Source organism: Marmota marmota, unplaced genomic scaffold (assembly GCF_001458135.2).
Source record: "Marmota marmota marmota unplaced genomic scaffold, marMar, whole genome shotgun sequence".
Lineage (NCBI taxonomy): Eukaryota > Metazoa > Chordata > Mammalia > Rodentia > Sciuridae > Marmota > Marmota marmota.
In genome coordinates this window covers 4,009,908-4,033,096 of record NW_025999869.1, presented here as the reverse complement: position 1 = coordinate 4,033,096, position 23,189 = coordinate 4,009,908, and the positions used below count along the sequence as shown (strand labels likewise).

Below are 23,189 nucleotides of genomic sequence, written 5' to 3'. Positions count from 1 at the left end.
ATGTCACCTCCCTTGCTCTACAAGAGAGCCTGGGAGTTAAAGGAGTTATTATCCTTGTTTTATACATAAGGAAACAGTGACTTACAGAGGCTGATGATCTGCTCAGATACCCAAGTAGCAGGAAAGAGTGAGGATTCACACTGGGGCAGTGCAACTTAGAAGCCCACATAGTTCATCCAGGCCTTGGATACTGTCCATTTATCTTCTATTAGAGCATTATCTTTTTACACAGTTTTTCACCTTAAGAGGACATCCTGCAGTCAGTCACCCACTGAAGAGGTAGGGAGTTGGGGGAAGGGGGCTTATAGAAACAGACTTGGAAGTTGATTCAAGTGAGCAGAAGAGACTTTGCATCTTTTGGTCTATATCCCTTTCTGAATGCACGTCTTGAGACTTGTCTAGAAAAGGGGTACTCTTGAGTGCTAGAAGCTAATAACAACGAATGGCCTCTCCATGAAGGGCAGAGTGGAGGTTAAGAAGGAGAAAATAGCAGTAAATAGAAGCTAATAATGAGGAAGATATTTCTAGTAAGCCAGATGATATAGATCAGGAGTCCTCTTCTTACTTCTTAGTTGTTTTCCTTTCTGTTTAATGAGATCTCTTAGACTGCCTTAGCATGTACAGTGACAGTGGCAGTTTTGTACTGCTTGTGACTGTCCTCCATTGTTGCCTTTGGTGGTCTTAGGCGTCCAGTTCACACCTTTCCTCTCCTAAGCTTCAGCATAGCCTCAGCATCCATCTTACCCATGACCCGTGTTAAGGATGCAAAACTAAGGATGGGCCTTTCTCCTGACCCCCAGTATAGCCAACATAGTCGCTAGGAAACAGGGATTTTCCTTTTGATTCTAGCCTTCAAAAGGGTTTATTTCATTCAGGAAAACATTGTTTCTTTTGGTGCTTTGACAGTAATGCCAAAGAAGCAACTGTCACCAGCTTCCATGGCTGCCCACCTGGCAATGCCCCCATCTCCCAGTAGTCCACAGTGTAGTGCAGATCTCAGGAATGCCTGAAGGAAGGGTGGGACTTCTCAGGCGTGCAGTGCAGCAGGGAAGATGGTGTTCCCTACCAGAGAGGCACATGGATACCCAGTTAGTTCTCTTCACAGTAACGTGACTGATACACACATCAGGCAGGGAACAAGAACTGTTTGGAGTAGAAAATGTATTTTAGGAATTATACCTTTTTTACAGTCTTGGGTAAAGATGAGGAAATGAGTCCAAAGGGGAGAGTTGAAGGTTTAGGGAAAAACTTCACTGATCAGCTCTTCTGAAATAATGACATGAATAGAGATGTCTGAGCTTACAGGGAGGTCCAGAGGGTAGGAACATCCGGATGCTGGATTAGGATCATGAAAGTATTGGAGTGAGGAGGGACAGGTATCATAGTATAAAACCAAGTGGGATGGCATCAAATTAAAAAGCTTCTGCAGAGAAAAGAAAACAATTAAGAGCATGAAGAGAGAGCCTAAAGAATGAAAGAAAAATCTTTACCTGCTTCTTTTCCAACAGGGGATTAATAACCAGAATACATAAAGAACACAAAAAAAGTTAACAGTCCACTTAGTAAATGGGCAAAAGATCTAAAGAGCCATTTCTCAAAAGAAAAAATACAAATAACCAGCAAATATATGAAAAAATAAATGTTCAACATTCTTAGCAGTCAAAAATAGAAATTAAAAATACACTGAGATTTCATTTCACCCCACTTAGAATGACAATCCTCAAGAATACAAATAATGTTTATAGCAGCAAAATCCACAATTGCCAAGTTATAGAACCGGCCTAGGTGCCCATCAATAGACTAATGGATAAAGAAAATGTGTGTGTGTGTGTAAATAGGATGAAGTTCTACTCAGCCACTAAGAAGACTGAAATTATGTCATTTTCTGGTAAATAGATGGAACTAGAGAATATCGTCCTAAGTGAAATAAGCCAGACTCAGAAAATCAAGAGTCAAATGTTTTGTCTCATGTGCAGAAGCTAAAGAGAAGAAAGGAATAAACAAGGGGATCTCACAAAAATAGAAGGGAGAGCTTAGAGTAGAAGTGAAGGACCAAGCTGGAGGGTGGAGAGAAGGGGAGGAAAAAGAACTAGAGAATGAAATTGAGAAAATATGCTGTGTGCATGTATGAATATGTCACAGTGCATTCCAACTACATCCATAACTGCAGTGCACTGATAAAAAAAAATAAATTAATAAAAGACCCACAGAGTAGAGGAAGGGAATCAGAGAGAGAGGAAGGAAGGAAAGAAGGAGTACTTGGGATTGAAATGTTACGTACAATTATGAATACGTCAAAGTGAACCCCACCATTCTGTATAACTACAGTGCACTAATAAGCTTTTTGTTAAGGTCAGTGAAAGGCCATTTCCTCTGCAGAGCTGCTCCTGTAAATTTGCTGCCCAGTGTGTGGACTGGTGGGCATGGGGTCAGTGGTCAGCAGGACTGGTAGACCCAACAAATGAGACCTAGAAGTGTTTCCACATTCTAATTGTCACCAATTCTAATCACAGCTTGAAGAAATTTGGGGCACCTACCTTCTAGATCTCACACAAACTTCTCTTTGGGCCCCTTCACTCACAGTCTTACAGGAAAATGAGTTTCATCCTGGTTTAGCCAGGTTGACATAGGATAAGCCACAGTGCCTCTAAACTTTGTGAACTGAATGTAGTTCACTTTTAGAAGCAGTGTTCACTTGAACAGGAGAAAGCAGAGCTAAGAAACAGTATGACTATATTTTTTAAAAAAACATTCTTAGATATTGCCTAGTAACGTGCATTAATAGTGCACATTTCAAAAACAAACTGTTGCCAGGCGTAGTGGCGCACGCCTCTAATCCCAGCAGCTCAGGAGGCTAAGGCAGGAGAATGGCAAGTTCAAGGACAGCCTCAGCAACTTAGGTAAACAACCTACTGAAACTGTGTCTCAAAATAAAATATAAAAAGGGCTGGGGATATGACTTAGTGGTTAAACACCCTTGAGTTCAGTCCCTAATACAAAAAAAAAAAAAAAGTTGATGTAAATGCTAAAGATTACAATAGAAAATTTTTTAAGTGATTATATAAACATTTCTTTGTCTTTAGTCAGCATAGAATTGAGATAGTTTTAAAAACAGTCTTCTGGGGATGGGGCTCAGTGGTAGAGCACTCACCTAGCATGCGAGAGGCACTGGTCAATCATCAGCACCACATAAAAATAAAATAAATGTATTGTGTCCACTACAACTAAAAACAAATGTTAAAAAACAATTATCTCTTGAGGTCTTCTGAGAAAACAACTAAGGAGAAAAAGGAAAGAGTGATTATTAGGCATTGTGCCAAAAATGTGTGTCCTATTTCATTTAATTCATAAACCAAACCTATGAGGCTCCTAAAAGTGGAGCAATTCAAGATCTAGTTCATATAAAAATGTTGGAAGTTTACCCAGAATTTAGAGTAATTTACATCTTAATCAGATTATCTTTTTCTCTTAGTGGATTATTTTATCCTACTTTTTAAAAACTTTTTATTGAAAGAATAACATCTATATTAAAGTACAAAAGTGAATTAATCTGAAGAGTATAACTCAATAAACTTTTATGTATCTCTGTATATTTCAATGTAATCACCATCCAGATACAAACACCAGACTTTCCCATGCCCTGATGGATTACCCCTGGGCCCTTTGTCCTTCCCAGGTAAATGGCCTTAAGCATTTGTAGTTTTCACTTCTGTGGAGGGCTCCATTTTTGGAGCAGTGCTGGAGGGAAGGGAACATTCACAGTGAGGTGAAATGTTAAGCATTGTGCCCTGTGGCTGCTTTGAATTACCTTTACTTATGGCACTTTCTCTTTCTGCTTTTACCCTAAAACAGGTAATCAGATCCTGTCTCTTGGGAGCCTCTCAAAAGATCAGATTTATCCAATGAAACTCAAGGGCATCTCCATCTGCTATTCAGCTCTCAAATCTGCCTTATGTGGAAATTATGTCAGCTTTGGCGTCTTCAAGTTGTATGGGGACAACCATTTTGACAATGTACTCCAGGCCTTTGTCAAAATGCTGCTGTCGGTGTCCCACAGTGACTTGCTAGTAAGCAATCATGCAATGTGGGCGTCTTTGTGAAGCGAGCAGCAGCAACCACAGGCCCCCAACTGTAGGATGAGGGCTGGGGAGTGAGAGCAGCTCCAGAGCAGTTTCCCCTCAGGGACAGCGTGCTTGGTCTCACTCACCACTAAATGCACTATCTAGTAACACCCCTAGTGACTGTGCTTATAGAATCAACTGCAGGTTCGAAGGGGCACCTGCCACCCTCTTCCAGGTGGGTCGTCCAGAGTGCTTCAGATTGTGCCGTGGCAAAATGTAATGAGCACTTTCAGCTGATTGCTTACGGCCAGATTCATAATTCCAAAACACCTGTTTCCTGCAGCAGAAACAGGGTTGCCTCGAGGTCTTCCATTCCTTCTGTTCGGCTCCTCTGACTTGCCCTGTGGTTTGGCTTTCTTTTCCACTAAAATTCTGGTGAACTGGACAGAGTGCAGAACCACGGGTGGAGCAGCCCTACATATGTGGAGACCTGCACGCACTAGTTACCTACCTTGAACGGCTCTCGTCTCTTTTTCTCCAAAATGAGTGGATTGACTGGGTGAGCTCCAGGGCCCTTCCCTGCTTGGCCACCTAGTTTCTCTAATGTGTGTCAGTGGTCTCCAAACTCTGAATCCATCAGAACACCTGCAGGGTGCTTGTTGGTAATTCAAATTTCCTGTTTCTTTCACTGGGCTCTCATTATCAGGCTTTTTTTAAACATCTGTCAGATTACCCAGAAACCATTGAATGCCCGGTGTGGTGGCAGTGATTTCTTGGGTAACACAGACAAGTAATTCATCCTTAGAATGGTTCAGGCCTTCCCAGCTGGTCACACACACCGCAGCCCCAGGGTTACAAGGATGATCTGAGGACCTGTGCGGGGCGGCCTTCATGAGAAACACTCCTGGACTTAAGGCGTTCCCACCATCCTAGGCTGGCCTCTGCGGAGCTATGTCTCAAGCTGAAGTCACCAGGCGTCCTCCCAGTGACATGGAATGCTCACTGAGGTTGTGCCCGGAGGACAGACGTTACAAAGGAGACACTTGGATCAAATCGGCCATATGTTACATTCACTTCCTTGAGGGGACTCTTCACTACAGCTGAGGTCCCCCAAGAAAAATGGTGTCACTCTAGAAATTTTTCTCTTGCCCCCCCCCCTTTTTTTTAAACAGTCAAGCAAACCTCCAGTTCAGTAATTTTCAAACTTGAGAGTATGTAAGACTCTATCTCATATGTATGTTAAAAACACACATTGCGGGCCCCACCTCAGAGCCTTCCACTTAGTGAGTCTAGAACGGGATCAGAACGAGCACCCCGAGTGATTCTTACAGAGGTAGTCTTCGTCTCACTTTAGGAAATGCTGTTCTGCTTTACCTTTCTTATGAGCAGCATGTTTCTTTGACATGAATTTGGGTTACATTTGAGATTTTCCAGGTATGTTTCTTATATGTTTTATCTCTGCCTGTAGTATGGAAAATACTAAGCCATTTACCAAAGGATGATTTAGTCAGATGGGTTGGCATTGTTTAAATATAACAGACTATAATGCCAAGTCCTATTATAACAGCAAATTTCTTTGTGCTTAAAAAACAAAAACTGATAATAACAAAGTTGTCTAACCACTATTAAGTGCTATTCATTGTTGTACTATTCCAGCTCAGAAAAATGATTCAGTCTTCTACATATTTACCTGCTTTTAGGTATTAGCCATGTAGAGTAAAACTGAAGTAACATTCTGTTACAGCTTCAAATTAACATTTCTAGAGATCAAGGGATTCCTATTATAACCCTTTTAAATGCTGAATTGGGAATCATTATGCCATTTTTTAATACATTTATTGACCTTGTATTTAAAAATGAGTTGACAGTTTCCAATATTATAAGTTGCAATTGCCCTTGTACTGTACATGATTTTTTCTTCCCTGTGGTTTGACATGCAGTCCCTCTCTGTGTTGTAGCAATATCGGAAACTGAGCCAGTCGTATTATCCACTCCTGGAATGTCTCACCCAGGACCACATGAGCTTCATCACCAACTTAGAGCCTCCTGTGCTCCTGTATGTCCTCACTTCTATCTCAGAAGGACTCACTACTCTTGGTAAGGATAATGGAAAACGTTGTTCCCCTAGGAAAGCTTGCTCATGGTCTCTTAATCTATGTGCTCATTGAGACTCTCATCCTCCAAAGGAGAAAAAGGTATTGTAAGCTCAAACTGAAAGATTATTTTAGAACTCTTATTTGCAAATAGGAAAATACATTTTGATATATAGTATGTTATTTTATAATTAGCTTTATTGATGTATAATTTATATCGCTGATTTAAGTGAACAGTTTGATCAGTCCTGACAAATGAACCACCACAACCATTGTGTATAATGTTGTGTGTGTTTTCATCACCACCAAAAGCCCTTTTACATCCCCTCAAATCAGTTCCTTCTCCTTACTCTTCTCAAAGGACCACTGTCTACATTGTCTTTGCCTTTTCCAGAATTTCATGTAAGTGGACTCCTATAATATGAAGTTATTTGTGTCTGGCTTCTTTTATTTAGTGTGATGCCTTTAAGAGTCATTCATATTATTTTGCAAATCAGTTGGGGTTTTTGGTCATTGTTTGTTTTGGGGTTTTTTTTGTTTGTTTGTTTGTTTGGTTTGGGTACCAGGGCTCTACCTCTGAACTACATCCCCAGCCCTTTTTATTTTATTTTGAGACGATGTCTTCTCACCAAGTGGCTGAAGCTGGCCTCAAACTCACTGTCCTCCTACCTCAGCATCCTGAGTCACTTGAGATTACAAGCATGTGCCACCACACCTGGCTCAGATTGTTAGTTTCTTTCTGTTGCTGAGTATTATTCCGTCATGTGGACTACCTCAGTTTGTTTGTCCATTCACTGGTAGATATTGGAGTTGTTTATGTTATTTCACAATTTTGAATATTGGCACTGTGAAAATTAATGTACTAGTCCTCATGTGATTGCCTGCCTGCCTACCTACCTACCTCAGACAGACAGACAGATAGATTGATCAATCGATCATAGATAATATTTCCCTTGTCTAGGTACTTAGAGTAGAATGTCTGGGTTTCATGCTAAGTATATTTTTAAAATCTGAAGAAACCATTAACCAAGGTGACTGTAACGTTTGGTTCCAGTGGTGTAGGAGGGTTCCATTCACTCCTCATCCTCACCAGTACTTACCACTGGTATTTTTAATCTCACCATGTAACATATGGGAAATGGGATCTCGCTGTGGTTTTAATCTGCATTCTACTAATGAATAATGATTTAAGCATATTGTCATGCTAATTAATGCCTTTCACATGTCTTCTTGGTGTTCAGATCTTTTACTCATATTTTTAACTGGGTTCTTTGTTTTTGTTACTGAGTAATAAGACTTGTATATCCTGAAAACACATCTTCATCAGATATTAAGTTCTGCAGATATTTTTCAGCCTATGACCTGTCTTTGTGTTTTCCTAACAGTATCTTCTGAAGAAGAAAATTTTTAGTTTTGAAGAAGTCCAAGTTATCTTTTGTTGTGGTGGTGGTAGTTCTAAGAAATGTTTGTTTAGCCAAGGCCATAAAGATTTCTCCTGGGTTTTCTTCTAGAAATTGGATGGGTTTACCTCTGATGTTGAAGTTTATGATGCATTTCAATTTAATTTTCATGTATGATATGAAGTAAAAGCTCAAATTCTCTTTTTAACACGTGGACAGTCAACAGTTCTCGCACCTTTTGTTGATGAAACATCCTTATCTATTTGGTTACCTTATGCCAATAGTATGTTGTTGATTTCATAGGGGGTCTTAAAAACTGTATCATAGCCCTTTAGTGTTTTCTCTTTTAAAAATTATTTTGGCTATTCTGAGTCTTTTGCCTTTTTATAGAAATTTTAGAATCAACTTCTCAGTTTCTTTTGTTGAAACGAAAAGAGTGTGCTGACTTTAGTTCTTTTTGGATAAATTCTGAGGAGTGGAAGAGCTGGTTCATGTGTTGGCTCTGTTCCTAGCTCTTTGAGGAATCTCCCCACTCTGGAAAGTGATTGTGTTAATTTGCAGTCCCACCAACAATGTATGACTGTACCTTTTTACCTTACATCCTCAGTAGCATTTTTTATTCTTGATAATTGCCATTCTGATGAAATATCAATATAATTATGATTTGCATGTCCCCAATTGCTTGGTATATTTATTGTTTTGAGAAATGTCTGTTTAGTTTTTTTTTTTTTTTTAACCCATTTCTTGATTAGGTTTTTTGGGTTTTTGGTATTAAGCTTTTTGAGTCTTTTATGTATTCTCTGTATTTATCCAAAATAACTAAAATTAGCATACTCTAGTGATACAGCCCACATCAGTATTTATAGCAGCACAACTCAAAAATACCCAAGACAAAGGAAGCAGCTCAGGTGCCCATCAATAAACTAATGAATAAAGAAAATCTGGTATATGTAGACAGTGGAGTTTTACTTATCCATAAAGAAGAATTAAATTTTGGCATCCTTTTGTTCCTGACTGATGTTGATATAAATGGGTGGAACTGGAGAACATCAGGCCAGAAAATCAAGGGTTGAATTTTTTTCTCATTTGTGGAAGCTAGATATATACATATAAAGCCACCAATTAACAATAAATAAATAAATGGAAGGTACACCAGTAGAGTAGAGGAAGGGGAATAGAAGGAGGGAGAAGGGAGGAGAAAGGAGGAAACTGGGCACTAAAAGGGAGTAAATTAAATTCCATGCATGTATGATTATGTCAAAACAAACCCAATGATTATGTACAACTATAATGCAATAATAAAAACAAAAAAATTATTTTAAAGAAAAAAAAGAGTAGGGAAATCTTGATTGAGGTCGCATTGAATTTATAGATCAATTTGGAGATAATTGACATATTAACTATTATTCAGTGTTCAATCCCTGAAAATTCTATATGTCCCCTATTCACATAGGTCTTCTTCAACTTTTCTCAAAAACATTTTTGTAGCTTTGAAATTATGAGTCTTATCTGTATTTTTTAATATTTATAACTAAAAAATATATAACTAAATATTGTACGATTTTATGCTATTATCAGTGGCATTTTAAGTATCTGTTTTTCTTTGCTATAGTATAGAATCAAAATTGGGTTTTTTGTTTCTTTGTTGACTTTGTATCCTATAACCTTATTAAACTCACCTATTCTATCAGCTTTTTATAGATTTCTTACATAGATGTTTTGGCAAATAGAGAGGTTTTACCTCATTCTTTCTAATCCATCTGCCTTTTTTTTTTTTTTTTCTTGCCTTATCACACTGGCTAGAACCTGCAATACAATATTAAATAGAAGTGTAGAGCAAGCATCTTTTTTTCTTCTCTTCAGTTTTGAAGGCAGTTTTTCAGTTTCAAACCATCCCATATAATGCTGGGTTTCTCATAGGTGTCTTTTATCCTTTGGAAGAAATTCTTTCATTCATAGTTTACTGAGTGTATTATCATGAATGAGTGTTGAATTTTATCAGGTGCTTTCTTTGTATCTACTGATATGATCATATAGTTTTCTCTTTTTTGTTAATGATCACATTGAATGATATTTAAATCAACAATATTCAGTCCAAATCACAATATTAAGTCAGCTTTGCGTTCCACATGTGGCTATGACTGATATGGATGTGTTCCTCTGTAGTTCTCATGGAGCTTTTCTGTTCTCATATCCTCACCTTGTTTTAGTCAGTCTAGTGCCTTCATGAGATGAGCTAAGAAATGTTTTCTCCTCTGCTTTCTCCTGTTTATATATAATTTTTGTTTATTTTTCCTTAAACATTCAATAGAATTTCCCAGTGAAACCATCAGACTTAAAGTTTTCTTTGGAAGATTTTTAACTACACATTAAATTTCTTTAGTAGATGTATATCTATTTTAGTTGTTAATTACATCTTGAATATTTAGTGTTTGTGTCTTTAAAAGAATTTATTTCATCTAAATTTCATCTAACATTATTGACATAAAGTTATTAATAATGTCCCCTTGATATCCGGTTTTATTTCTGTGGGACCTATAATGATGTTCCCTCTTTCATCCCTGATATTGGCAATTTGTATCATATTATCTTTTTTCTTTTCCTCCCCCTTTTCTTGTCTCTTCCCCTCTTCCTCCTCTCATCTTCTCCTTCCCTCTTCTTCCTCTCCTCTTCCTATTTTTCTTCCTTAATCATTCCAGCTATAGTTTATCGGTTTTATTGCAAAGCATTATTTTTAGTTTCCAGTGATTTTTTTTCTGTTATTTCTATTTCACTGATTTCAAATATGACCTTCATTTTTTTCTTCAGTTGATTTTTGCCTTCTTCCCCCCCCCATAGAAGCTTAGATTGTTGGTTTTAGACTTTTCTTCCTTTTTAACATATACTTTTTAATATTTATTTTTTAGTTGTAGTTGGACACAGTGCCTTTATTTTATTTATTTATTTTCATGTGGTGCTGAGGATCAAACTAGGGCCTCGCACGTGCTAGGCGAGCGCTCTACCGCTAAGCCACAACTCCAGCCCCTTAATGTACACTTTTAATGCTTTAATCTGAGCACTACTCTAGCTGTATCTCAAAAATTTAAGTGTTATTTTTGCTTCTGTTTTTATTCAGTTCAAGAATGTTTTCTGATTGCCCTACTGATTTTTTTCTTAAAGCTGTGGGTTGTTCCTTAGAAGCAGACTGATTTTCCAGAATTTGAAGATGATCCTGAATCTTTTCTGTGACTGATTCTAGTTTTATTCCATTGTGTCATAGAATACACTCAATGAGTTTTTTACTTTTTAAAGTTTATTGAGACCTCTTTGTGACCCTCACTGTGGTGAGTGCTTCCCGGTACTTAGCTGAATGTGTGCGCCACTGCTCGGGAGTACTCTGTGCCGGCTCTAGCTGAAGGTGATATACCTCTTCTCTGTTGCTCCTGACTGGTTGGTCGGTGCTGTTTTTTTCTATGCATGAACTAAAAAGAAATGCTGAAGTCTCTGAAGACAGTTATAGATTTGTCCTGTCTCCTTTCAGTTCTGTCAGTTTTTGTATCAAATGTTTCTGTATCAAATGTTCTCTGTTATTAGGTGCGTAATATTTAAAATTATTAAATTCCTTTGATGAACTTTTGTCATTACAAAATTATCCTCTTTATCTCTGGTAATATTCTTTCCTCTGAAATTTTTGTCTGATAACTTCTCCAGCCTTTTTTTTTTTTTTTTTTTTCAGTAGTATTTTCTCCTGTCCCATCCTTTCACTTTTTTTAAAAAATGTGGGGGTTTTCATTTTGTTACTTGTTGGTTTAGGGTACTGAGGATTGAACCAAGAGGATTTTGTCCCTGAGCTACACTCCCCACACGCACACACACACTTTTTTTTTTTTTTTTAAGAGACAGGATCTTACTTAGTGCCAAGGCTGACCTGGAACTTGCAGCCCTCCTCTCCCAGCCTCCCAGGTCTCACACAGCACCTCTGACTGGTGTCCTCTGCCTCTCTTTTTCAGTTTTAAGCTTGAGAGTGGGCACACCTGGGTAATCCAGGATAACCTCCCTATTTTAAGGTCAGCTGATTAGCAAACTTTGTTCCATCTGCAATTCCCCATCATTTAACCTAACATTTAGTTTCTGGGGATAGGACAAGAACATTTGCCAACACGTAGCATGTATATATCAAATCTGACAGCTGCTGCCTTCTGATCAGTATTTCAGCCAGTTAGTGTAACTAGCATTGTTTGCTTTCTCTTTATCCTGTCTGCCTATGTTTTTGCCTTTTTTTCTGCATTATTTTAGTTTGGGTTAATTGAACATTTTTCATGAGTCCCTCTTATGTCCCCTGTGGTCTTTAGCCAGCCTCTTTATTTTTCAATAGTGGTCTAGGTTTTTAAAATCTACATCTTCAAATAATATCATTCCCATTTACTTCTGAAGAAAATCTGCCTCTGTTTCCATTAGATCCAGGCTCCTGTTACATGTGTGCTGTGTACCTCTTACTCTTGGTCTTGGTCCACAAGTCAGTGACACACTGTCTAGTTTGTTTTATTTTGTTATGTTTTTTTTTTGGGGGGGGGGTGTCTGTTCTGTTTGCTTTTTGTCTCTCTGTACTTCATTTTGAGTAGTTTCTAGAGCTGTATCACAAGTTCACTGATCTTTGGTTCTATATTAACTAATCTGCTATTAGTCCAATATTTCTTTCATTTCAGACATTGTGTTTTTATTCTCAGAAACTGAATTTGGGTTTTTTGTTTTGTTTTTTTAAAGAGATGGGAGGTCTAACTTTTTGTCCAGGCTGGCCCTGAGCTCCTGGGCTCAAGTGATCTTCCTGCCTAAAGTCCTACTAAAGTCATTTCCGGATCTGTTTCTATTGATTTATTTTTTTCTTTATAGCTCTTATTTTTTTCATTTTCTGTGCCTTGCAATTTTTGATTGGATGCCAGACATTGTGATTTTTATGTTGTTTAGTGTTGAATTTTGATTTTTGATTTTTTTCCCAAGATTTTTGAATTTTGTTCTTTCAGTTGAGTACCCTTTAGAGATTTGAGATGAAGTAGCAGCCTTTATTTTGGAGTAACTGAGCCCCTCTACTGAGGTGTGACCCCTGTAAGGACACTTCAGTGCTCTCTGTATGGTGAGTTATGCCCAGCTCTTTGTAACCTTCAGGGATCGTGTGGCCCACTGCTTTTCAGCCATGGGGAGCTTTTGCTGCCATTTGCACAGTTCACTATTCAGATGCACCCTGGAAAGGACTCCCTTGCAATTCTCTGGGCCTCTTCTCTTCTTCAGGCCCCACACTCTGGTGGTCTGTACCACAAATCCCAGCTGCCTCCGCTCCCCAGATACCAGTCTCCCTCTCTGCAGTTCAGGAAATCACGGGCTTTGCTTGCGTTTCTTGTCCCGGCCTGCAGCCTTGGAAGCTGCTTTGGGCAGTGGGCTTCCATACTTGTCAGTACCACCACATCTGTCTCCCTCTTCTCTGGTTTAATAGGCCTATGCTGCTTGTTGTGCAATAATTGAAAAACATTGTTTCATATATTTTGTCCTGTTTTCTTGTTTACCACGGCAAGAGGGTGAATTCTCATAGTATCTAATTCTTCATGGGCAAGAGTCTTGTCTTTCATTATTACAGTGTAGCTTGACAGTCTTTTTTTTAATCTCACATCATAGTAATACTAAAGATTTTGAATTAGTTGCAAGCAGCTGTGTTATTCTCAAAGCGTGATCTTGATCAGTCCTAAAATCTGTATATTCTAATGAGACCAAGGGACTCTTAACAAAGTAACAGTTCAGAGGGAAGGCCGATCTTGGATTCAGGTGTGTGGTTGTAGGCACAGTATGTGCCCATCTGCTCTGGGCCTTCCATGTCCACCCCTGCGTTCTCAGCACTCCCTAGGTGGGCAGTTCTCCAGGAGCACTGGTTGTCCTTGTTTTATACCTGATTATAAGCTTCTGAAGGACAGAACAGTGTCCCTGCTGGGACAGGAGAGTGAGCCAGACTGAGGCACTGGGAGCCACCGGGTCTTCCTGTGAAGTTCGTTCTTAATTAAATGTATGTGAGAATAAAAGTGGGCAACTCATAATTTCAAACACATTCTTAAATATGTGGTCTGCATGTACTATGAGAGCAGAATCCCAGGAACTCTGAAGAGCTTGGAGATGCTGCCCATCCCAGCGCGCTCCAGAGGGAAGCGGGCCACCTTGGTAGGAAGCTGAGCGCCCGGTGGGTCCTCACACCGTGTAGGCAGTGTTAAGCACTTGCTACAGACTGCAGGTGAAGCTCAGGGAAGTCAGACATGGAAGGAATGTAGATTTAGACCCACACTTGTCCGGTTTTTGAAACTGCTGCACCTCCCAAATAGGCGTTTTGTCTTGGAAATTGCCTTTCAAATGGCATTTTCCCAAGACCTTCATCCTCTCCTGTGTCATGGTGAGTGTTGAGCTGAAGCCAAGGGCTCCACCCCGTTATGGCCCTTCCTGACCCTGAGTGAAGCACTCTTTGCTGCAGAGTTAACTTCTCAGCGCTGCTTGGCCTGGGCCTTGGTGAGCCGGAGACTGTTAATGATGCATGTGCTTCCTGCAGGCCCCCGCAGGAGGAAGGAGCACTTGGCTCCTCAGTGCGAAACAAGCTGCCAGAGAGGACTAAGTACATAGCAGGCTAAAGATCACTTCCAGCATTGCCTAAATTTGGCTATAATCCTTTTGAAAAGATTCCTCAACACAAAGAATTAGGACAAAATTTGAAAATTCCTGATATCTCCTGGCCTTCCTGTCAGGAGAATTGCAGGATTTGAGTCTCACACGGTATCTTGCGATGCAGATAAAAAGAAGCCAGTAAGAAGGTAGAGTCCTCTGCACTGTTCATTCTGCTTTTGACCAAATGCCCTTGATCCTTGGGATTCCGTACTTTTCAATCCACCTGGAAATACCATTTCTCTTTTTCAAAGCTCCCAGCCATAAATCAGCCATAATGGAAGGTCTCCTCACAGCGAGGGTGCTGCCCGGCCTCTGCCTCTGAAGTGTTCACCTGGCTTTCCCACAGCTGACTCCAAGGATTGGAGCCTTTTAATGCAATCTTCATGGCACGTGGTCACCACATCTATATGAAGTCTTTAAAATTTGTGTTTGATTGATAGCATATTGCTCTTCGCTGGTGAGGGGAACCCTATCGTTCCTCCTTGCCTTTGTGGATGTTAAGTTACTTGTCTGTGTACTTCCATGGCTGGGACTCCAAATGTAGAAATATGAAGGGAAAAGAAAAGCAACCCCACTCAACAGATCTGTCTGACTCTTAGGCCTGTTCTGTCTCCCAGGGTTAGAAAACCAAAATTCCCCTCCTACAAAGTAACCCAATTAGCAGGAAGAGATAAAAAATCAATTTGCCAATTAATTGATCAGTCAAATGCCACAGCTCTAGTAGAGGGGAAAGAAACTTCTTTCTTAAAAGCCTTGTCCAGGCCTGTCTTGTAGGTTTTCATTCACCTCTGGTCCCTCGATTCTATGTCAGCTCCAGTTGTCCCTTCTGTATTTCAGAATTTGCCTAAAACCTCCTCCTTCGTATTTCCATGACCTGTCTCTGAAATTATGTGAGTTTTTAAACTACAGTGTTGTGTCAGTGCGAGGTATTGCTACTAAATACAGCTCAAGATCTTCTCTAGAAAACTTTTTCAGGATAGCTTTAGCTTCCCATTCTTTTAAGTGATTCAGCTAGTATTTCAGCTTTAATCTATGTGGGATATACATGGGTCTCAGAATCTTAGCCATGAGTAAGATGAATAAGAAACTCTTCTCTTGCAAAGTTTATAATCTTTTGAGACTACTGTATTCACCATTTTTAATTGTTTCTTTAATATAATCAGAAACTCCCAGGGGGTGTCAAGATGTCATTGTTAGCCTTAACATATGGGCAGTGTCATGCTATGAGTTGAAAAATCATGGAGTTTGGATAAACAATTTTATCTCTTGAGTTTTAGTGGGGTGTGTGTGTCGCTCCCCACCTCTCCCTGCAGTGCTGGGATCAAACCCAGGGCTTTATACATGCTAGGCAAACTCTACCACTATGTTGTATCCCCAGGTCTCTATTTTCTCATTTTAAAAATGTAAATAATACCTAATTACAAAATAGTTGTTAAATCTGATGAGATGATCATTTTAGTATACAAAGAAGAGTCTCGATATATATGTCAGCTGCTCGCTCAAGCCTTCAGTGGCACCTCTCTTGATTTTCAAATTAAATGTACCTCAGCCCCCTTTGCACCCCCTTGACTAAGACCCCAACCTACTGTGTCAGCCTTCTCTCTGACTCCCTATAGATTCTTCACTCAAGTCAAGGTCCTGCTTCCTGAGTCCATCCTTCTTACCATGATGGCAAACCAGTAGGACATGCAGTTTCTCAGGCACCCACTGGGATATAAGGCTTCGGATGCTTATGGACATGTTTGCTTAATACCTGGTTTTAACATAGTGGTTTAGAATCTGGGTCCAGACTCTGCCGCCTCCTTGCTTATTTTCATACATTGGCTGCACAGGGGTCCAGCTGGGTGTCATTGGACAAGTCACTTCATCTCTCTAAGCCTCAGTGTCCTCACCTATAAATGGACAAGAGTAATTATTAGGGTGCTGTTGTGAGGATTAAAAATAACAATCCATGCAAATCACTGAACACAGTAACTAACACATAGAGAAAAGTGAAGTGGTGCTTTCCAGGTACCAACACAGCGGGTGATTGGAAACAGTGGGATTTGAAACCAGAATCTGTGGCTCCAGCATCTGCCCCTTTCCCACGCTCCTGCCTCATACTGATCTCTACCTGAAAAACGTCCTTCCTGAGATCTAAATTGCCAGCCTGTGTCAGGGGCTGCCTTCTTCACCAAGCTCTCCTGGATTCCCATCTCAGTGTGATCTCCCTCAGAGTCCTTAGCCATATGTTACCCGTTTCTCCAGAGCAGTGTGCAATGATGACTTGTGTGCCAGAGTATGAGCTATTTGACCCTGGGTGGGTTTCCCCTGAAGCGCAGAGCTTTTTGCACTAGGTAGATGCTTAATAAACAGTCACTTGAATTGAACATATGCAGTTAAGTCCCAAACAGAGAACTCCGGCTAGTGCCAGCTAGGAATAATTTGCTTGCGAAGGTGTCTCCTTGCCAGGCCCTGTGGTCCACACTTGGCTTAAGGAAAGAAGCAAGGCAGTGTGCCCTCAAGCAACTTGAGTTTGGTGGAATTGTTTTGAAACCAGGTGGTGATTCTCTTTTAATGGAGACAGTAGAGTGTCCAAAGCTGCACACGCTTCCATGATGCAGTGAATCTCTCTCTGTCGCCTGTACAGATACAGTCGTCTGCTCCAGCTGCTGTGCCAGTCTAGACTACATCGTCACCTACCTCTTCAAGCACATAGCGAAAGAGGGCAAGAAGCCACTTCGCTGCAGAGAGGCTGCCCAGGCTGGTCAGAGACTATTACATTTTATGCAGCAAAACCCAGATGTCCTGCAGCAGGTAACCTAGCTTAAGAAACAGTGGCCCAGAGGCAGCCTGGTCCCTGAACACCAAGAACAAGCGTTCTTTGTTGTTGTTTTTGTTTCTGTTTTTCAGTTGTTCTCCTTAGACAGACATGACTGCAGAGTGTATTTTGGCGTGTTACACACGCGTGGAGTATGGCTTGTTCTGATGAACATCCTATTCTTAGGGTCGTGCGCCACATGGAGTCTCACTGTGCTATGTTCACATGTGAACATGGGAAAGCTGTGGGAACAGCCAGCTGACCCAGTAGAGCTTATTCTCTGAGTATTTTCCTTGAAAGTGGGAGTGGCCCCAGGTTCACCCACCCTCAAGAAATCCAGATGTCCTCCACCTCACCTCAGTGAGGCTAGAATTCAAAAACAGACAGTTCTTCCAGAGATCTGAGAAAAAGAGGGCAGAACTGGAACTAGAAGTGGTGATCTCCGATTTCTTTCTGGAGCCTCTGAGGGTGTCGTGTAGTTGCCCTGGTCGGGCTCTGGTGTGTCTTGTGAGGCCACCTCGCCTTTGCTGGGTTCCTAGGCTTTGCCAGGCAGACAGCTAGGCACTGCCACTCATCAGATTATAGTTCGTGTTGCTCCCAATTTAAGATGAGGAGTCACAGTTCAGATAGATGAAAGAATATTCCCAGGAGCATTTACTTAGTAAGTGATAAAACCATATCATTATATTTTCTAATTGGCAAATGGGGTTTAGATTCAACACTGTTCTTTAAAAGTCTTGCAGTTCACAGTGACCATGCCAGGCATGTTTCGAAGAGAATAATGCCATTTTTTATGGCTATATTGCCACTACACTCTTCCGCTAAGTTTGGAATGTAATATTTTTATATTGTTGTTTTCTCTTGCCAAATTATATCCATAATAGTCTTTGATTTGCAAACATAGATACTTCAACAGTGTCTTGCTACAGTGTCATTAGTGAGCAAACAAGTCACCTGCAACCCGCAGAAAAGTCACTGTAAGTAAAAAATGATAAAAATAGCACGGGACAGTATGGACAGGCTTCTTCCTGGCTGTTGTTTTTGCTGATATGGAAATGAAATTGTGTAAACTTTGTCTGTGGGGACATTTCATTTAACCAGTTCTTTTCTGAGGAGGGGGAGGGGAGCATAGTTCATGTTTTAAGCAATAGCAGAGGGCTGTCACCCAGAGCTGTTTGTGCAGGTGGGTGATGTCTAGCTCACATCTGTTGAGTACTCACTACACACAAGGGACGGGAGCCGTTCCGACATGGAAGATCTGATTTCTCTCCTTCAAAAGTTCCTTGTCGTGAAGGACAGAGACGAGTAACCAGCCAGTGTTTTGGTAATTCCATGGATACACTGATGACAGGGACAGGGACGGGGAGGCTCTCTCAGGAGACTTCCCGTTAAGACTCACAACAGCCCTGGAATCTGGATGCTACCACCTCACTTGACAGATGCACACACTGAGGGGCAGCAGGGTTACGCAGGAGCGGAACTTGAACCAGGCCTGTTGAGCGCCAATGCCTGGTCCTCACTCCTTACACCGTTGACTATCGTGTTGCCGGGTCCCCTGGAATGCCCTCTCCATTAAGGTTTGGTGCTTCTCTCTCCCACCAGCCATCTCCATCCTCAGCCAGATGCAGGGGACTCTGATGGGGTTGGGAGTGTCACAGCCCTTGCGTGTGTTGCGTGGAGAAGGTTGAGAACCACCAACTCAGAGCGCATCCTCGCTGAACAAGATAAATATCTGTGGACTGGCCGGAAAGCAGACCAAGCCCTACCATGGCAAAGAGCAGGTCTACCACCAAGTCCTCCTGCCAGCGTTCAGCCATTTGTTGCAGTATTGCCCCATAAACTTCAGCAGACAGTTGGTAGAAAATATGAGCAAAGTCAGGAGGCTCTGAGCAAGTGCTCAAACCCTGGGAGCCAAGGGTCTTCCTGGGCTACCCTCGCCTGCTGGCTTAAGCCATTTCTGTGTGTTAATGATACTTGGTAATCCTTCACTTTGCAGCATACGACTAAGTAGTGATATATCTTTATTAACAGTGGAATCCATTCTATTTATTTGGAATGTAGGCTTTCAGATAGCATTTTAAATATTAATGACTGGTCTCTGGTAGTCAGCATAAATATGATTTGCATTAGCACCAGGTTGTATCATCTTGAGTGCTCTGATGTCAACTGTTGGGTATAGTAATATCTGACATCATCTCCTCAGGTCACTGACAACTTTGACCTCTATTCTTATGCACAGTTTCTGTCGTCTCAAAAGCTCTTTTGAATTGATTTGAAATTTTGACTCTTCCCTTTATGAGGCAGTAAAATTGATAATTATTCAGATGGGAACTGAGTGCTGAGTGAAAAATCAATTCCACCCGCTCTCTGCTGCGTATAAAATTACTTGTGAGTCGGCTGGACTGAACGGATGGCCAGAGTAAAAGCAGCAGGCAGGGGCAGTGGGAAGAATTAGCTGGACAGAGCGCATAGCCTGAGGGATGGACCTGGAAAAGAGGGAGTGAGCCAGTTGGGGGTTATTATGAGCAGGATGGGTCCCATTGATCATCTGTTTACATCAGCTTTCCAAAACCTTATAAATCAGCCCTGAAGAGCAGCGGGGCCCAAGATTCGGCCTCTTACCGGAGGGACTTTGTATTAGATTATTCTCATTCTCACACTCAGATGAAAAGTGAGCCATTGATTATTCATCGGTTGCCCATTAAAAGCTGTTTTTATAGATGATTTGCCTATCACAGAAGGTAATGAACAAGGTTGTTGCTTCATATCTTGAGGTTTCAGTTTTCAAGGCATCTGTGTGGTTAAGTAATGCCTAACCCTATTAAAAGGAATGGGTTACAAATTGCTTAACAGTGCTGAAAAACTAGACCCTAATGACTAATTGTGCTTGGAGTTTAGAGGGGGTTTGTCAGCTCTTTAAACTAAACTGATGTAATGATACTGCAATTATTTACTACTTTGAACGGCTTTCCTCCAACCTGGACCTGTTTTGCTGGAAGCGGAACTGCAAGAAGAGTGTCAGTTCCAAACTGCAGCAGGTACAGCTCCTCTGACCTGCCACGACATACAGGGGCCTGCTGAGGGTTCCAGCATCCTCACGGGCCTTCCTGTTTGCGTGCCGCAGCCCGGGAAGGACAGGTTAAGTGCCTCTCACCTGCAAATGTGTTTATTATAAATGGCTCTGTGGCTTTAGCTCATCTCTGGATATTCTTCAGATAAGCCATCTTCCATATTTTGCAACCCAGTCTAACTTGGCAAGCATTAAAGTTTAGTCTGCTTGAAGATTCATTAAGTGAATCTATATCAAGAAAGGATTCTCGCCTCATCAGCACATTTTGACCCGACAGATGAGAGGAGTCCAGTTTACATGGAGAGGGGTGTGACTCCCACAGTGCTGTTATGCCAAGAGTTGGATAAACTAGAACAGACCAACAGTCCCAGGGATCAGGTCGCTAACCACCACTGATGGGTGGTGCGTTAGACACTGGTCTGCTACAGTAATTTGGAAAGTAGTAGTCGTGTAGTAGTCGTGTGAAATGTTTCAGCACTGGTTGGGGTGTATGCATTGTAACCAGTAGATCAGCATCCACGTAGTTATATCCTGAGTTATAACACAGATTCACCCAAATATGGTGAATGGATGAGCATGTTTTATAGAATTAGAGGAGCACTTCAGAGATGGGGTTGATTCCATTTGAAATGATAAGAATAGGAGGCTGATGCAGAATTCATCTCAAAATCAGAATTCCATTTAAAACTAGGTGCTCTAGAAATAATAGCAGCTTCCACTGAAGTAGAACAAGAATGATGTGATTGTCAGTATCACTGATTAGATTATGCAATTAACTCAAGATATTTTTAGTAATTAGAGTGTCCAACACCCATATCTTTGTGCAGAGAACTAGTTAGATTTGAATTTGTCGCCCTCGTCTATTTATTTAGCTCAAGCCAGCTGTACTAAAGACCCAGAGAAGTTCTAATTATGATTTCCCCTCTCTCTCTCTCTCTCTCTCTCTCTCTCTCTCTCTCTCTCTCTCTTTCATTTTTTATTTATTTATTTTTGCTAACACGACGTTTAACTACAAATTGTGAAAAGCTGTCAGGAGCTGTAAGAATCGTACTTCAGTAGGGATGTAACTGAAAGAACATTCGCCCTTTTCCTCAATCAGTCAGTCAATCAATGAAAATTGCTTTTGTCTAGTGCTCTTCATGACATGCATCCCAAAGTGAATTACAGCAAAAGGGAAATCATCTGCTCTTTTTTCATTTCTGTGTTTAGAGTGAAACGATATTGCTCAACATTTTGACATACTATATGAGACATCTTTCATACTTAAGATGCCATTCCATAATACTAAGTAGGAGAAAGTGCAGTCGCATCTTTAACTGATGTTGAGACTTTGGCCTTAGAACCTCAGCAAGATCCTCACAGTAGAAAATATCTAAGCAGGTAAAACATGGTCACATCTCTTACCCTCTTTAAAAAATAATTAGCCAGATGTCCTAATGTTATGAAAAACTATTTCTTGTGATCCTTAAACAAAAAAGTGTGCCTTTTGTGTAATTTATTAGCTCAGTCTGGTTGATTTGTAGCTTTATTAACAAAAATATATCAGTAAATTGATCTCAAAACCAAACAGAGAGTGTTCCCAATTCGATCAGAGTTGAAGGCAGCCACGGGCCTGTCGTGAGACACTGCAGATAGGAACCCTTCACGGCAGAGCTGTTTTCCACGGTGCTGCTGGGATCCTGGTCCTGTCCACACACCGTGGACACACACAGTGCCAGACACACTGTGTGCTTCTGGGAGAGACAGTATTGGCAGAATGGAAGCACATTTGGGTCGTTTCTTTGCATACTGTTCAGTGAAACTCCTTTACATGTGCCTGACCTGACCTCGTCACTGTGTCCCTGTGAAGGTACAGTCTTGTCATCACCATTTCATGGGTACAAAAACCAAGGCAGGAGGAGACTGAGTAACTGTCCCAGCATCACAGAGCCCGTGGAGGACACAGTCTCAGCCTGGACCTGAACCTGCGGAGCTCCTGGCCCAGCCGCAGAGCTGCTGCCCCTTAGTATACATGGTGTTTCCTGACCGGCAGCGGGTGGTAGGTTTTGTGCACTTAGGGTGGGGCAGGCTGAATGCCACATGAGTCCCACTGGGGCCGTCCATCTTGGGTGCCACAGCCAGGTTTGCTTTCCCAGGTCTGGGAGTCCCACTTAACCTTGGTCCCCTGCACCTATTCCTGGAGACACTGGGTCCACACAATCTACAAGTGGTGCAGTCTCTACCTGGACCTTTGAGGGCCCATCCCTGACGCCTTGGCTCCTGTTAACCTGACAGTCCCCCCCTGTTCTGGGTAACCCCCTCAGAGCAGCAGGACGGCCCCACCCTAAGTCATCCTATATCGTCATCCTATACCCCAACTTTGTCCTGCAGCTGGACAGAACAGATGGGCGGTGACCCATAGAGTGACGGGCAAAGCAGAGGGAAGTGACTTTGCCAGCTGGTGCAGAAAAAGCCCTGTGGCTTCCACCATCACTAAGGCAAGGCCAACAGTGCTCCTCTCTGTCATCTATAGCCAGGGCATAAAGCTTAGTAGAGTGTGTGTCCTTGAGGAGGCCAGAGTCTGGTAGTGTTGGTGGCTTTTCTCAGGCCTTGAGATAGCTGTTGAGGTCTGTTTAAGGTGTCTGCCCTCGGTAGCAGCACTGGCCCTGTGAATGGAGGCTGGAGGTTTGCACCTGTGCCCAGCCCAGCTGCGCTTGGTGCTGACTCTCACTGCTGATTCCTTCGCCTCTTTGTGGTGTAATCTGCCTTTTAAAGGAGCCTCCTGCTGACCACTACCATTAGTTCTGCTGGTGGTCTCCTCAGCACGCCTGGGTCCCCTGGAGCCCCACTAAGGCAGCTGTAAGGCCAGCAGTCAGCCTTCTCCCTGTCCACATGGAGCAGCCATGACACAGCTCCAGTTAATTGTCCCTATTCAAGAAGGGAAGCCCACTCTCCCCAGACTGAGTGAAATTTCTGTCCTGAAGAGAAGCCGAAATTCATATTTTTAAATGTTGGCCACTGATTAAAAATTAAAAACAAGACAAAAAAAAAAAAAAGAGTTGGCAGGGCGCTGGGGCTGGGGCTCCACGGTAGAGCACTTGCCTAGCTTGTATG

General features: G+C 41.5%; 1 protein-coding gene across 3 annotated transcripts in view; it reads left to right on the top strand.

Moving 5' to 3' along the window:
- The window catches only part of Ranbp17 (RAN binding protein 17), a 289,845-nt gene that overhangs the window by 245,193 nt on the left and 21,463 nt on the right, over nt 1-23,189 (top strand). For all 3 annotated transcript variants that reach the window (XM_048815568.1, XM_048815574.1, XM_048815581.1), the window contains 3 exons: nt 3,853-4,067; nt 6,020-6,158; nt 16,856-17,022. In XM_048815568.1, coding sequence (XP_048671525.1) covers nt 3,853-4,067; nt 6,020-6,158; nt 16,856-17,022 — 521 coding nt within the window. The remainder of the gene's footprint in view (nt 1-3,852; nt 4,068-6,019; nt 6,159-16,855; nt 17,023-23,189) is intronic.